The 14137-nt window shown below is 35.5% G+C and overlaps 1 protein-coding gene across 1 annotated transcript; it reads left to right on the plus strand.

Moving 5' to 3' along the window:
- The first annotated feature begins 1337 nt into the window (after positions 1-1337).
- LOC122027886 (nucleolar protein 6-like) lies at positions 1338-13666 on the plus strand. The gene is made up of 25 exons (XM_042586902.1): positions 1338-1910; positions 1985-2150; positions 2355-2471; positions 2551-2687; positions 2873-3032; positions 5268-5335; positions 5559-5657; positions 5845-5960; positions 6768-6942; positions 7028-7138; positions 7245-7323; positions 7417-7560; positions 7674-7787; positions 9110-9231; positions 9334-9416; positions 9514-9638; positions 9718-9835; positions 9935-10072; positions 10796-10892; positions 10996-11118; positions 12350-12442; positions 12527-12632; positions 12707-12846; positions 12937-13023; positions 13095-13666. Exons 1-25 carry the CDS (start codon positions 1608-1610, stop codon positions 13221-13223), a joined length of 3150 nt encoding a protein of 1049 aa, XP_042442836.1. The 5' UTR covers positions 1338-1607; the 3' UTR covers positions 13224-13666.
- Positions 13667-14137: the final 471 nt, after the last annotated feature.

The following is a 14137-nucleotide window of genomic DNA, read 5'->3' on the forward strand; positions in this document are numbered from 1 at the left end:
CGCACCTAATTACATTTTATTATAGTCAATTGCATTTTATTTTAGTAGATTAAAATAACATAAATAATTTATCCTAACTAAAATCAAAATATTTTCTCAATTAAAATAAATCTTTAATTGATTGAAATTCAATTAAGTGATAAATCTAAAACTAAGAAACTTAATAAAAATATTTTTTTCCGGAACATAATTGTGTTTAAAATTATATAACTTTGTTCGTGATGCGGTGACGAGGGGCCCACCCCGCGGAGAGTTATGGCCACGGTATAGGTCAAAGTCAAGGTTGACTAACACCCCATATCCTTGGTCGTTCAGGCAGGCCACTCACCCCGACTGGGATAAAGAAGACTTGATCCAACATCAGTGCAGCTCGGGAACACACCGAGCATCCGATGCTCGGAAAAGCAAGTATCCGCAAAGGCGCACCGAGCGGTAACCCCATTCGCCCTTACATCAATCCTTGAAATCAACGAAGTGGAGTGACGACCGAGCAGACTACATTCAGACACATCGATATTATGCCCAAGCAACCTCCCGGCTTGGCCAGGGAGCAGATTCGTCAGCCAAACACTAATCCCGTTCGGCACATAAGTGGAACAAAGGATAGTGGAATGCTGGTCGAGCGTCTATCCCGCTCGATCTAGGGGCAGACGATGTTTGGACAAGATGAAGGTCGCCCGAGCGGCTCTTTCGCTCATCCCAATAACAGACAAAAGGCGTATTTGTCGGTATCCTTTTGGAAGTCAGTGCGCCGACAGACGACATGGTCAGACAGAGGATCGTACGACGGAAGCTTTTATTGTCATGTCAGAGATATGCTCGACTCATTAAGGTATTGTGTCAGAGACACTTTCTTAACACATATTTTCATGGAAATCGTGGGGAAAGCGCGCACGCCTTGGTAAGTGTGCACGCACTCTACAGGAGCCCTATATAAAAGGGGGTCCAAGCTTCAACGGAGGTATGAGAGAATCCACTGTTGCTGCTACTGTTCGTTATTTTGCTTTGCTTCCACACATCGTCGTTGACTGACTTTAGCGTCGGAGGGCAACGTCGAGAATCCTTCCCTAATTTGGCACTGATGTAGTTATGATTGTAGGGCCACGTGGAGTCAACACACGATCAATCGGAACATCATATCCCCAGCTTCCGTCTTCTCGACTATCGGACATGTTCAGTTCGATTACTTTTATATCGTATTTCTAGTTCATAAATATTTTAATTATTTTTTTAAAACTTTTTTTTCTACCATGTAATTTTTTTATAAAAAAAAGATTTTTAATGTTTTACATCTAAATTAATGCCTTTTTGTTTGTGAGTATCCCGAACCGGAAGAATCAGTTCGACCTATTCCTCTCGTTGAATATATTATACAAAAGTTAACGTTTTCCCTCCCGTGCTCTTGCCCTACTCGACGCCGCCGCCGTGCCGCCGCCGCCCAATCCTTTGTTTCCTCCCGCGCTGCCTCTCTTCCAAACTCTACTCTATTCTTAGCCGCTCACCCTAATATCACTTTCGCTTCGCCCAAACTATAGTCGCCACTTTATCTCTTCTCGCTATCATCAGTAGTCGTCTGCTTAATTCCATTCTTACCTTCCCTCCAAACCATGGAATCAGACTCTATGGATTTCAAGCTCGGAGAGCTACTGAAAGAGGTGCAACTGGATGATTCCATTGTTAAAATTGTAGACCTAGCGGTCGCTTCTGTTGTAGATGCCATAAAGTCGATCCCTGAGCGGTTAGTGAGGGCCGACGAGGCTTCCAGATTCATCGAAGACCTTGGCGTGCCAAGTGAGAAAGTTTCTTTCACGTTCCGTGTCCCTGAGTCCATCCAAGTTGGCGGAAGCCACTCGATAAGTTCGGTCGCAAAACCTGACATTAACGTTGATCTTTTAGTTCGAATGCCTAAGGTGAGTTTTTGCACGTTTTCTAGTTTTCTCGTAGGCTGATCGGGTTTTGCAATAACATGCAATTTTGTGTTTAGGGTTGCTTTCACGAGAAGGATTATTTGAACCATAGGTACCATGCAAAGAGGTTCCTTTATCTCCGGGTTATAGAGAAGAGCTTGGAATCATGCTCTGCTGTTAAGAAGATTGCATGGTCAAGCTTTCAGAATGAAGGCCGCAAACCTGTATTGATAATTTTTCCAGGTTCTTTTTAAAGCGTACTTTAATATCTATACAATTTTGCGTTCTTTCCCTAAAACATTATAAGCACTACAATTATGTTGAACGATGTGATTTATTTGAGGCCTCACCATAGAAGATCATTCTTCTGTTTCTCTATTTTAAGGGCCAGATTATTAATGTCATTTGTTTGGTGACAAAACTAAACTACCTTTCTCGGTGCTGCAGTAATGGACTCTCCAGATCTTTCTGAATGTTTCATTCGGATAATTCCAACTGCAACTTCTTTATTTAGCATGTCCAGGTTGAGTTTGTCGCGAAATAACGTTCGCTCATTTTCACAAGGTAATATTTGTCAGTGGCCTGCCCAGCTGAATTTCTTGGGCTTTAGAGTGCACTTAAATTTTCCTATGTATCATTGCAGAAGATGGTCTTGCCCAAGCAACTCCAATATACAACAGCAGCATCTTGGAAGATATGTTCTTGGAGGAGAACTCTGAATATGTGCAAAAAACTTTTCATGAATGGAAAGTTTTGAAGGAAGCACTAATTTTGCTCAAAGTAAACCTTTGCTGAAAATTGACAATTTTGATGTTCATTACAAAAGTTACTATGAGCATGCCAATTCCAGCTATTTGATAACATAAAAGTTTCAATCTGGTTTAAATATTAGCTCATGCATAAGCATTATTAATAATATGTAGAACATTTTTGGTTAAGTTGGACTGATTAATTGATCTCTGCAGGTTTGGGCTCGGAATAGGAATTCCCTTTATTCACATGACAGCTTAAATGGTTATTTAATATCTATGATTTTGTCGCACCTTGTTGTTGGGTCTGGAGAAAGCCTTATACACAAGTCAATGAACGTGATGCAAATTTTCCGTGTTACACTGAAATTTATTGGTAAAAGATTACTGCTTATTTTCTGTTTCAACGCTATGCACATGGATTTAAGTCCTTGCAATTAACTATTTGCATGTCATCTTAAAAAAGAACTACTCTGTATATGGAGATTTCAATTTGTATAATAACTGTCCAAAATGTCATATTAAAAAGGAAAATTCCATCAATAGGCCTTTGTTCTAAGGACTATTGTCGTTTTATTTGTTTCTATATGTTCAGAAGGTGATATGAAATTCACGTTGGCATTGTTCAAATTTAGTGCAACTGCTAGGTAGAACTTGATATGCAATTAGAACTGTGTTGTATTTAATAATAATCCAATCCATAACCAAAACTCTGGTTCTAAATGGTTGTTGATAACTTAAATTTCAGGTTACATATTGAGTTAAACGTTTCATTGTCACAATTAGTTGTAGTACTATTAAAGGCTCTTGGACCTCTTAAGTTGTCACTGATTCTTATTGTCCTAGTGTTGGGTATTCACCAGGCTGAAGTTAGGCACTTATTTATGAAATATCTAAAATTAAGAAAATATGAAATTATGCAAATAGCTTTTATACGAGTGAAATATATTATATTATCTCATCTCCATGCTTTATAATGTCTAGTTTTCTTTCTTTTTATTTGTTTGTTCCATCTCTGGCAATGAACATAGGAGAGTTGTTTGTGCATGAACTATAACAGGAAAAAGAAAGGTAAAGTGAATGCAAAAAGAAGCTTGCCTTTTTCCACGTATGATTTGGTTCAGCGAGGCACACATCTAGATTCATGGCTGTATCTCATGTAACTTCTTGTTCTTGAGATGCACGATGTCTTGACTTTGTCTTGCCTGAATGCCTCAGTGAGCACCCAACACCTGTGACATTATTGATGAATAGTTGCAGATTCTGATTTGTTGGTCAGTCCATTTTATTGACTTAAGTTAGTATCCTGCCTGAGAATTTGATTGAGATTTGACTCCAGCTCTAATTTTAAGTTGCTGGGTTCAATCAGCTTATCTATTGGAGACAAAAAAATTCAAATTATGTATTGACTTACAGAACAATGGAACTTTCTTTTTTATTGGAGACGAAACTTCTAACTTTAGTTTGAATGTTTGTTTGACACATATCACTCACTCATATATTTTATAATTTATTATATTGTCAGTTGTTCTAGGAAAATAGACATCCAAATTTATTGGTAAATATCTACTGTAGGAAGTAGAGATATGCTCATTTTGGTTTTTGTGCAGTGTTTTTATCTCTGCAATGCCGCAGCCATAGCACTGAGGCTCCTTTTCATCAACTTTAGGATCCATGGATTTACATTTACTAACAAAAGTATAATATTACACCGTGTGTTTCCTTTGTTTCTTTTTTTTTTAATTCGATAATTTGCATTTGAGATAGTTGTATTTTGTCTCAAAATATCTCAGTAGATATGCAGATTTTTAATTTGCACTTTATTTTCTGGCTCCATTTCCTCAAGATACTAAAGGAGTAAAATCATCGTCCAATAATCTTGCACAATTTTTTTGGACACACTGAAAGCTGCTGTATTGTACCTGGTCTGTTACAGTCTCAGGTCAATGTCTACATGAAACTAGTATTTGACCCTGGTGTCGCTGTGGAAAATTTTCCTATTTTCGTTTTTCTCTTAAAAATAGAATTTGAAAGTAGAAGAGATTAGTAAATTATTTAGAATTGATTGGTTTAACACATTTGAACTTACTAGAACTTAATCATATGATAAACTTTTACTTTTTTTCTTTTTAATTTTCAATGCCTTTATTTTATTTTCTAAAATCTGCAAACTGGAAATATGAAATTGTCACAAATAATGGTTTCGGTGCTGGAAGTCACTGCTGAAAAAGGTCAAACCTTCTCCTTGTGGCCTATGTAGATGGTGATTAAGAAGTGCTACACTGCTACCTTCTGTGAAAGATTTATTTATTATTTTAATGTACTGGTGATGAAGCATGTTCCAGTTTGAATGGTCTGAACATATGATATTCTTGACATTCGCCTATACAAATCTAGAATTCCCATTTTTTATTTCTTCTTCATTCTTTGTCTTAATGAAAAAACCTTCTAACTTCTCTTTTATGATTATCTCCATTCAATGCTAACTTATATTCCCTGATTTGCTATTGGTCTGAAAAAATAATTTGTTGAATTGATCAGATTACCTCTTAATTTTAGATAGTGTCTTCGCTTCACAAATATTGAACTTCAAATTGTTTCTTCTCTGCAGCAACTTTAAGCTTGAAAGGTAGACCACTTTTCCTTCACCCTCAAGGCCATTGTAATATAGCGAAGGAGGTATGCATCTTGTGCAGTGGCTTCTGTTTTGTGTCTTTACTTGTTACACGCTAGTACTATGGATTAATTGACTTCTCTATTTTCTAGTATTAGGTAACTAACACTTTATCAGGCACAATGTTTTCCCTTTTGTGCTCGAAGAATTTAGTATTTGATTGTCTGCTTACAAGATCATTGTTCTTTCCTGCATAAATCTGTTCCTTGGTGTGTGAATCTCTTTCAGGATTTGAATCAGCTCGTAAAATCCTTTGATACAGTACTTCTTGATGCATCATGCTCCTTCAACTTGTTGTTTCGCATGACAAAGACAGCATTTGTGGAGGTAACCATCCCTATCATAGTTGTGCCAGCATCCATATCCATCTTCACTGTTCTATTTCACTTTGGCATATACATCTTCCACTTGGTGTTCATTCTGATAATCCTTGGTCATACGTACCTTCCATTGTCAATTATTTGATGTTATTGTTGGTGCTCTGAGAGTATACATGGTTTTTCTTCCACTTCAGCTGCAGGATGAAGTATCTTGGACTCTTAAGTGTATTGACAAATGCAGGGGTGGTGGATTTGAGGAGATTTTCATGACAAAGGTTGACTTTGCTGCTAAGTTTGATTCTTGCTTGAGGTAATCAGTCTCCCAATAAAACTTGAGACCTCAGACTTGTTTTTTGAACTTGATGGAAGCATATAAGTTATAAACCACAAAAGTTTATTGAAACCTGGAACATGTCCTATATATATTGTATACACAATATCTAGTTTTCTTTTCTTTTCTCTCTTTTTTTATTAGAAAATTATCATACCCAAACTCCTGTTAATTTCTTCAAAAGATGTTTCCTTTCATAGCATAATGTTTTTCAGCGTTTGCAGTAATTTTCACCAATAAACTTGATGGATGAGTTCACTAGTTTTTGAAACACTATTCTCTTGTTTCTTTTGTTCCTACATGGGCTACTAATTAATGATGTGAAAACTGAGAAGCATGAGAAGGTTATTGGAAAATTTGTTGTTCTAAAATTTGATTATATGGAAGTTTTTACTTTTTGATCCTCTAACTCTTTCCCTTTCCCTCTCTTTGTCCTTCTAAATTACTGTAATCAAGGATCAAATACTGATTATAGTTTAGCTTAACTTGTACACTTTGTAACATATTCTGCATCTTTGTGCCTCCATGGAGACTTTGAAGCTTTTTCTAATGGGATCAGTATCTTTATTAAACTGAATCATAATGGTCACTTCAGGGGGTGGACATTGATGGTTCATACAATACTTGGTGATTTTTGTTTCTGAATTCTTGTTGGTCCTCATAGTCCTTATTTTACATTTTTTTTATTTTTTGATATTTAATGATAAAATGATTGTTACTTTGAAATCCTTCAGCAAGTTCACTTATTTCCAAAATTTTGATGTTATTTACTTCCTCTCATTACAGGATAAATTTGAAAGCTAATCCTAAAATTTGTTCGGGAGATTTTTGTATGGACAATGAATGTTGGAGAATTTACGAAAAGAATGTCCAATCTCTACTGCAAAGAGGGCTAAGTGATAGAGCAAAATTAGTTCGTGTAGTATGGAGAAGTACACCTTTAGATTGGAACATAGAAGATGTATGCACTATGCAGATTGGTGTACTAATTTTATTTCACTTTTATCATTACTTTTTTTATTGAAATTAATAGTGCTTGCTTGCAGGGATTGTCATATTTTGGTAATGAGCCAATCATTGTCGGAATATTAATCAGCTCTCAAGAGAACAGCTTCAGAGTGGTTGATATTGGTCCAAACCCAGAAAATAAAGAGGAGGCAATTTCTTTTATCTTTTTTTTTTCTGAACTTAATTCAGTAGTTAGTATGATTATCTTATCTTTACATGTACAATTAAGGATAAATGGGTTCACTTATCCTCCAGGCTATGAAGTTTAGAAAATTCTGGGGAGAAAAAGCAGAGCTTAGGAGATTTAAAGATGGGGCCATTGCAGAAAGCACAGGTGGCCTTTTTGTCTTCTAGCTTATATACTTGTGTTTAGTCGGGATGCCTTCTGATTTCACTAAAAATCTAAAATCATTTTGCCTTGTTACAGTATGGGAGTGTGAGCCATGGGAGAGACATTTGATAATTAAAAGAATTTGTGATTACTTAATCTCTAAACATTTACTTCTTTCTAAGGAAGACATAGTTCATGTTGTTGATCAGCTGGATTTCTGCCTGCAAGTTAATGGTAAAGGTAAGGCTGTTCTTGCTTTGTTGTCCCTTTTTTTTTCCTTGTGCTGTTGTCTCGTTTCCTTTTTTTTGTGCATTTTGCGCTCAATTATCTACCTTGTCTTTCTGATTCTCTAGATCCTGTAGCATTTTCTAGTGTGCTGCTAGAGGCTTTTGAGCTTTTGTCAAAGCGGTTGCGGCTTTTAGAGGACATTCCTCTGAAAATATCCAGTGTGCAGCCACTTGATCCAGGTTTTATTTCTATGAGCTTAAAGAAACATTGAGGATATAGGTTGTAAAATTTAATTTTATTGTCATATCAAACAAGGTGGTTTAATTCTTGTTTAGAACCATATTTACAAATTTGGTTATCTATTTACCAAGGAGATATAGATGATTTTTTATCCTTTTTTTTATGGAGAATAGATCAAGCTTGGAGCCTTTAAAAAAAGAACCTAACCCTTTTATTTTGATAATCTTCAGTTTTATAATATTTTCTCTTTCGGTGTTGGTTCTTTGTGTCAAATTGTTCGAATTTGGTGTTGCATCAGTAGATATTAGTGTGTTTAATTTCCTCTATGGGTCTTCTGTTCACTTCCATTTTGACATTTGTTAATGATGACAATCTTCCCAACAGGATGTTTGCAAACTTGGCATACATTTAGATATGCGGTTACACCCTTCTGGTAACACACATTTGCCACAAATCCTTTGATACTTCCTAACAACTCTTATATGCCTAACAGGATCTATGCAAATTAATTGCCAAAAGCAACCATTGGAAGGTTTTGTTAGTTTGTTTCTCTGTTGTGGATAAACTTACCTTAATAGATGAAATTTTAGTTACGATAAAGGGTGAGCAGTATTTTTTACCTTAAATATGTTTTTGTTGTGCTCCCTTTTATGCTCCTCATGGTTTGTTTTGCCTGTTATGTTTGAGGGTGTATGAGCATATCCAGTTTTCCTTTTTGCACTATTGTCTGTTTATACAACTGTCAATTATTTGTTGCTATTCTGGGTGATGAAAAATAATTCAATTCATTAGTGTCATTGACTGCTTCTGCTATATCAGTTTGTACTGTCATTATCAGCTTCAGGAATAATACAAAAAAAATTGTATTTATTCTTCTTCCCATCCTTCAGCTTTTATGTGATATGTAATTTGGCCTGTGAAAATGGCTTAGTTTGATTGGTTTTATCTGAGTTATCGTATTTGTTATTTTTTCCATTAAATTATAATATGCATCCAGCTTGTCTTGTAATCCTGTTTTTGATGTTGCATCCAGCTTGTCTTGTAATCCTGTTTTTGATTTTTTTTTTTCCCCTGGTATTACTCTCTTGGTTTTTATTTGGCATGTGCACATTTTTTTGTGACTAGATATGATCATTGCATGAGTAAGGAATCTACATTTCAGTGAATTAGTGTATAAATTTGTATTAGTAGGCCGTGTTAATTCTTGTGCAATAAATTTGTCTGTTTGCCATTGCATTCTGCATGATTTGCAGTTTAAAAGTAAACGTTTTGTCTTCTTTTGACCTGCATAACCACATGACTGAATTAAGTTTTCATGTAGCATTCAGGCATACATCTGTTTTTCCTCCCCAACCTCATCCTCTAGCTTATGAAACAAAATATGGCAAAAAGCTGCCGAAGTCAGCTACAACCTGTATTCCAACACTAGAAGTCATGATTCAGGTATTGCTATATGCAGGTCCTCTTCTTGGTTATTTATTTAGGGTGGTTTTTAAATACTTTTTGATACTTGCTCATCTTAGTTTCATTTGCTATCATGTACAGTTGGAGGGATCAGGCAATTGGCCGTTGGATTCTGTAGCCATTGAGAAGACTAAATCTGCATTTTTGCTAAAAATTGGAGAAAGGTAGGAAGTTTGTTGGAGTACTACTGTATGGACCTGACCTTATGTTACGCTAGTTGATCAATTTTGTCTTGGATGACTGATGATTATTTTTATGCAGTCTTGAGGAGCGCTGGAGTGCACTTTGTGTTGCTGCTGAAGACGAGGTGAATATACTTATGTCTGGTTATTCATTTTGTCTCAGGATTATGCATGAGAAAGGATTAAACATGTTACAAACACAAGGTTTGGATACTGAGTCTGCAATCGATCACTTATATACTATTATTTTGATTGTGATGCTTATATGCCTATGCTCTTCTAGGTGTTGTGGATAAAAATGAGATTTTGTCAATAGACAAAAAACTTTTTATGTGGAGCCAGCACTCCAGTATGATTAATGGTTTACATGGCTGCTACCCTACATATGGTCCAGTAGTTAGGTAAAATTTTCTTCAGTTTGAACTTCTGCTACCCCACAGTAGTTCAGTTTCTCTCAAATTTTAGTTGTCGTCTTTTTTTTGTCTTATCTTGCTTTGTAGGCTTGCAAAACGTTGGGTTGCTGCACACCTTTTTTCTTCATTTTTGGAAGAGGAAGCAGTTGAATTGATAGTTGCTTACCTTTTCTTGAAGCCTTTTCCTTTTCATGCTCCATGTTCGAGGGTTACTGGTTTTCTAAGGTATTCTCTATCACTTTTCCTATCAAATCATCTGTCTACAATTTTTTTGTTAATTTTTGGTTGCTGAAAAGAAGCTGCCAATTTCTGAATTTGGTAAACTATCTCATGCTTTGATTTTTTGTTTCTAAACGTGGCAAATAGTATTTAGATCATCATTGCTTATTATTCTTTTGTTGATAGTCAAGTTGTTTGCTGGATGTGATTGGTTCATACTACTGAGTGACTGCTGCATGTGCCCTTTGTGCTGCTTCTATTTCATGCCCTAAAAGAAATGTTGTTCTTGTTTCTTGTCTTTCATATTCCAGTCTGTAAATTATTATACATGAGCAAGTGACCAATGATCATCAAAGTGGCTACTCAAATTGAGTATCATGGGAGTAACGTCTATAGGGGCATGTGTGGGACAAACAACGGACTTGACTATGACGATCAGAAATAAATTAAAATTTGTAGTTTAGATCTGACTTAATTTATTTTATAGAACTGATTTATTGTAAGTCAGACTATTTTATCCCATTTCTTCACAACATTGATATTTATATCCCTTTTCTGTACATAATGAAACTGATCCATATTCATCTGTCTTATTTTAGCTCGGTTCATTTTAGGTTTATTTAATACAAAAATCTTGATTACATTTGAGAAGTTTCTTGTCCTCTAATCATCTTTCTCTTTGTGAGTTCTCTAATTTGTTCTACTATGCCAATTCAAACTCAATCACAGGTTTTTGCGGTTTCTCTCATGCTATGATTGGACCTTCTCTCCTTTGATAATTGACATAAATGGGGACTTAACACTGAAGGACGAAAATGAGATCAATGTAATTAGTCAATCAATGTTTATCTTATTTCATTACTGGTTGAGATGTAGTCTTTAAGGAATTTTGATATGCACACATGATAGAATCATTGTTCATTTGCCAGGAAAATTTCATATCAAGAGGAAAATATTATGAAGAAAATAAAAATATCGCACCATCCATGTTCTTAGCTGCTCCATATGATAAAACATCTAAAGCCTGGACAAGGTTGTCACCAAACCGATCAGTAAGTGATTTTCTTGATTGTACATTCATCTGCATATTTATTTCAAAATATGTTAATTTATTTCCTGGTTTTTAGCTGGTATGCTCTTCAATACATATTATAATTTTGTCAGTCAGGCACGATAATTGTTCTTGATTTATTTTATATAATTTGTCCATTTCCCTCTTTGCTTTACGACATCATTGAGACTATCAATGAGGTATTATAACATAAGGTGAGCTTATGCATTCACACTTGCCAAATACTACTATCTTTTTTTTCACTTCTTTTCTTAAATGTATCTTTATCAGAATCAGTTCATTGTTCAGTTGCACTTTGTTTTCTCACTGCATTTACCACAAGTGTAGGGAACCAGAAACAAAACAGCTGGAGGAAAGAAAAGCATTAAAAAAACTTCTCCAGATATCACTTAGATTGCTTTCATGAGAAGAAAATTCACTTTCGCATAGAATGAAGCTCAAATTCAGGCTTAAATTTTTTTGATTTTTTTTCTTGAATTTTCTAATCTCTTTTTTTTAATTTATGTTTTTATTAATCTATGGTAAATAAAGTGTTGAAAAATTTCTCTCCTTTTTTTCCGTCAAAAAGGGAATGATTCCTTTGCAAGAAACAAAACCTAACTTGGACTGATGTGCTGTTATACTGTGCTCTCTTATCTATCAATATATCTTCAGCATGCCTTTCAGCTAGTTTATATATTGTAATAGATATGCGATTGCTTTTGACACTGAATGTAGCAATTTGGTTTGGGTGCAAATTATCTTGAGAATTAGACACGATATGGGTTAGGATGTTATGATTCTGAGGCTTTTGTAGGAAAACTTAAATAGTTAGTGAACCAGTAATTGCAAGAACAATGCATTAGTCGGTCAATATGACCTTACATAAAACTCAATGCCAATACTTGTCAGCATTTATTTTATGATCCTAAGTCATATTCTGTTAGTAGAGACCTCCCTCATGTAAAAATTAGAATCCATAAAAAAGCAAGCTTATTTTTTCTTATAATTGCACCAGGATGTGATGAATCATAACTGGTTTCATATTTGAACGAGTTTTTAAATGTTAATTTGACATCCAAGTATGGTCGGCGCTAACCACTTACATGAATAATTACTTCTTTTCATCTGTCATGTTTTAATGATGAAGACCAGTAACTCATCTACTATATTGCTTCATTTTGAAACTTTGATTCGACTGGTCATTTTATTATCTTTTTTTTCTGTAAAAGGAGCTTAAGCGCATATGTTCATATGCTCGTAGCAGTGCTGACCTTTTGACAAATCTCATTCTACGTGGTGCCGATGGTCCTTACACATGGGAGGTAAAATTGTATTACCTTGTGTTCTTTGGCTATATTCTCTCTGAATTCTAACATTGATTTCTTTTTCTTGCATCTGGCTGGCAGTGTCTTTTTCGAACTCCTTTGAACAACTATGATGCTGTTGTTGTTCTCCATCATGATAAGCTTTCTACTCCCCAGCACCTTCTCTTCCCAGCTGTCGTTGACTTCGGTTAGTGTTTTGCAGATCAGGGATGTGCACATTTCACTAGCATAAATCTCATTGTGTTTGTGATTTACTTTCAGGGAAGCTTGTCATTTGTGGGAAAGCAAGCAACCTTTTCCTTCCTTACACGACTCTCGATGGAGTACAAAGCTTAGAAGAAGCAAGAAATAAATTGATGGTTGGTTTTGACCCAACCAGATGTTTTCTGCAGGATCTGAAGGTAAGTTCTTAAACCTATCATGTCATGAACTGAAGACGAGCTTATATTTGGAATGCTCTTTATTTTCCATCTGCTGTATATTGGCTTCAGAGAGAGTTCCCAACCACTTTCAAGATATGGTATGATTCTCTTGGGGGTGATGTACTTGGCTTAACCTGTGATAAAAAGGATTCAAGGGTAAACATCATTTATTTATACATTTCTCATTTAAAGCGTGCAGACTGTTTTTATATATGCTTTATGTGTAGAAACGTGGCCGAGATGGAGCGGATGAGAGCAGCATTGAGCTAACAGACGCCCTAAAGAAAGTTGGGGAGGTTGGCAAGGGTCTTGTAAAGAGTGTACATCTTGTCAAGGTACCTAAATTGCAGCAGTAAGAAACTTTTCAGAAAGAAAGTTAACTAATTGTTGGGCCGGTCAAAGGCTAACAAAGGAGGAAAATGCCTGATATGGACTGTCAAGATGCGCACTGGCGTGGAATAGCATTAGAGATGATTCAATGTCTATGAATTATCAGCTTTTAACTTAACAATTTTATAGCTAATAGCCAGCAGAGAAGACAGAATGTACGAGGTGGAATCAATGTTTGCTCACGGGCAATCATTTAGTTCATTTTAGAGGAATAATTATTTATGCACGATTTTGTTTTGTATGATTTTATGTTGCATTTTGTAATCAGCTATTATTTTTTCATTTCCATATGCCTATTAGATTATCTAGTGAACAGGACTGCGAGAGAGATCTGATAGTGGTGATGTATTGGTTGCTTATGGGTAGTGCAGATAACTTTTTGTGATTTATCAATGCAACTTTTTACTAATTTCCTGGTACAAAAAGCGATTCTCATTCCTGCTTCAGTAAGTTCGTTGCACATAGAAGAAACTAATATGGTCATCAACCGCTTAAGCTAAAATTCGACTTATCTAATTCTAGTAAAGTTGATGTTATGATCTGAGATTAGCATTTTTTGTTTCACAAAAGCAATTTACCTATTCATGAGTATGAGGTTGATATAGTTGCGAGGAAAATTTTCATTGATCATCATGATAAATCTAAAAAATATAAATAGATCCAACAGATGGCCTAGTATCGGTTCAAACACCGCGAACATATGGTGAGTTTTGAATCCTCCCGTTTCTACTTCTTACCATTGCTTCTATAAGTGCACCATGTCGGGGAGGGGGTACTGGTCTCATTTTTTCATAGGTGGAAATTGATACTGTCAGTTATGCTTATGCCACTCTTTAATCAATGGTTTACCGAGGTTTCGGACGATCTAAGATTGTCAAAA

This window comes from Zingiber officinale, chromosome 10A (genome assembly GCF_018446385.1).
Source record: "Zingiber officinale cultivar Zhangliang chromosome 10A, Zo_v1.1, whole genome shotgun sequence".
Classification (NCBI taxonomy): Eukaryota; Viridiplantae; Streptophyta; class Magnoliopsida; order Zingiberales; family Zingiberaceae; genus Zingiber; species Zingiber officinale.

Bases quoted from the DNA above. Each gene is read 5' to 3' on its own strand.
- LOC122027886 (XM_042586902.1), top strand. From the start codon at position 1,608: ATGGAATCAGACTCTATGGATTTCAAGCTCGGAGAGCTACTGAAAGAG. The intron at 5,336-5,558 runs GTATGCATCTTG...AATCTCTTTCAG, and splicing joins ATTGTAATATAGCGAAGGAG to GATTTGAATCAGCTCGTAAA. The intron at 9,836-9,934 runs GTAAAATTTTCT...CTTGCTTTGTAG, and splicing joins ACATATGGTCCAGTAGTTAG to GCTTGCAAAACGTTGGGTTG.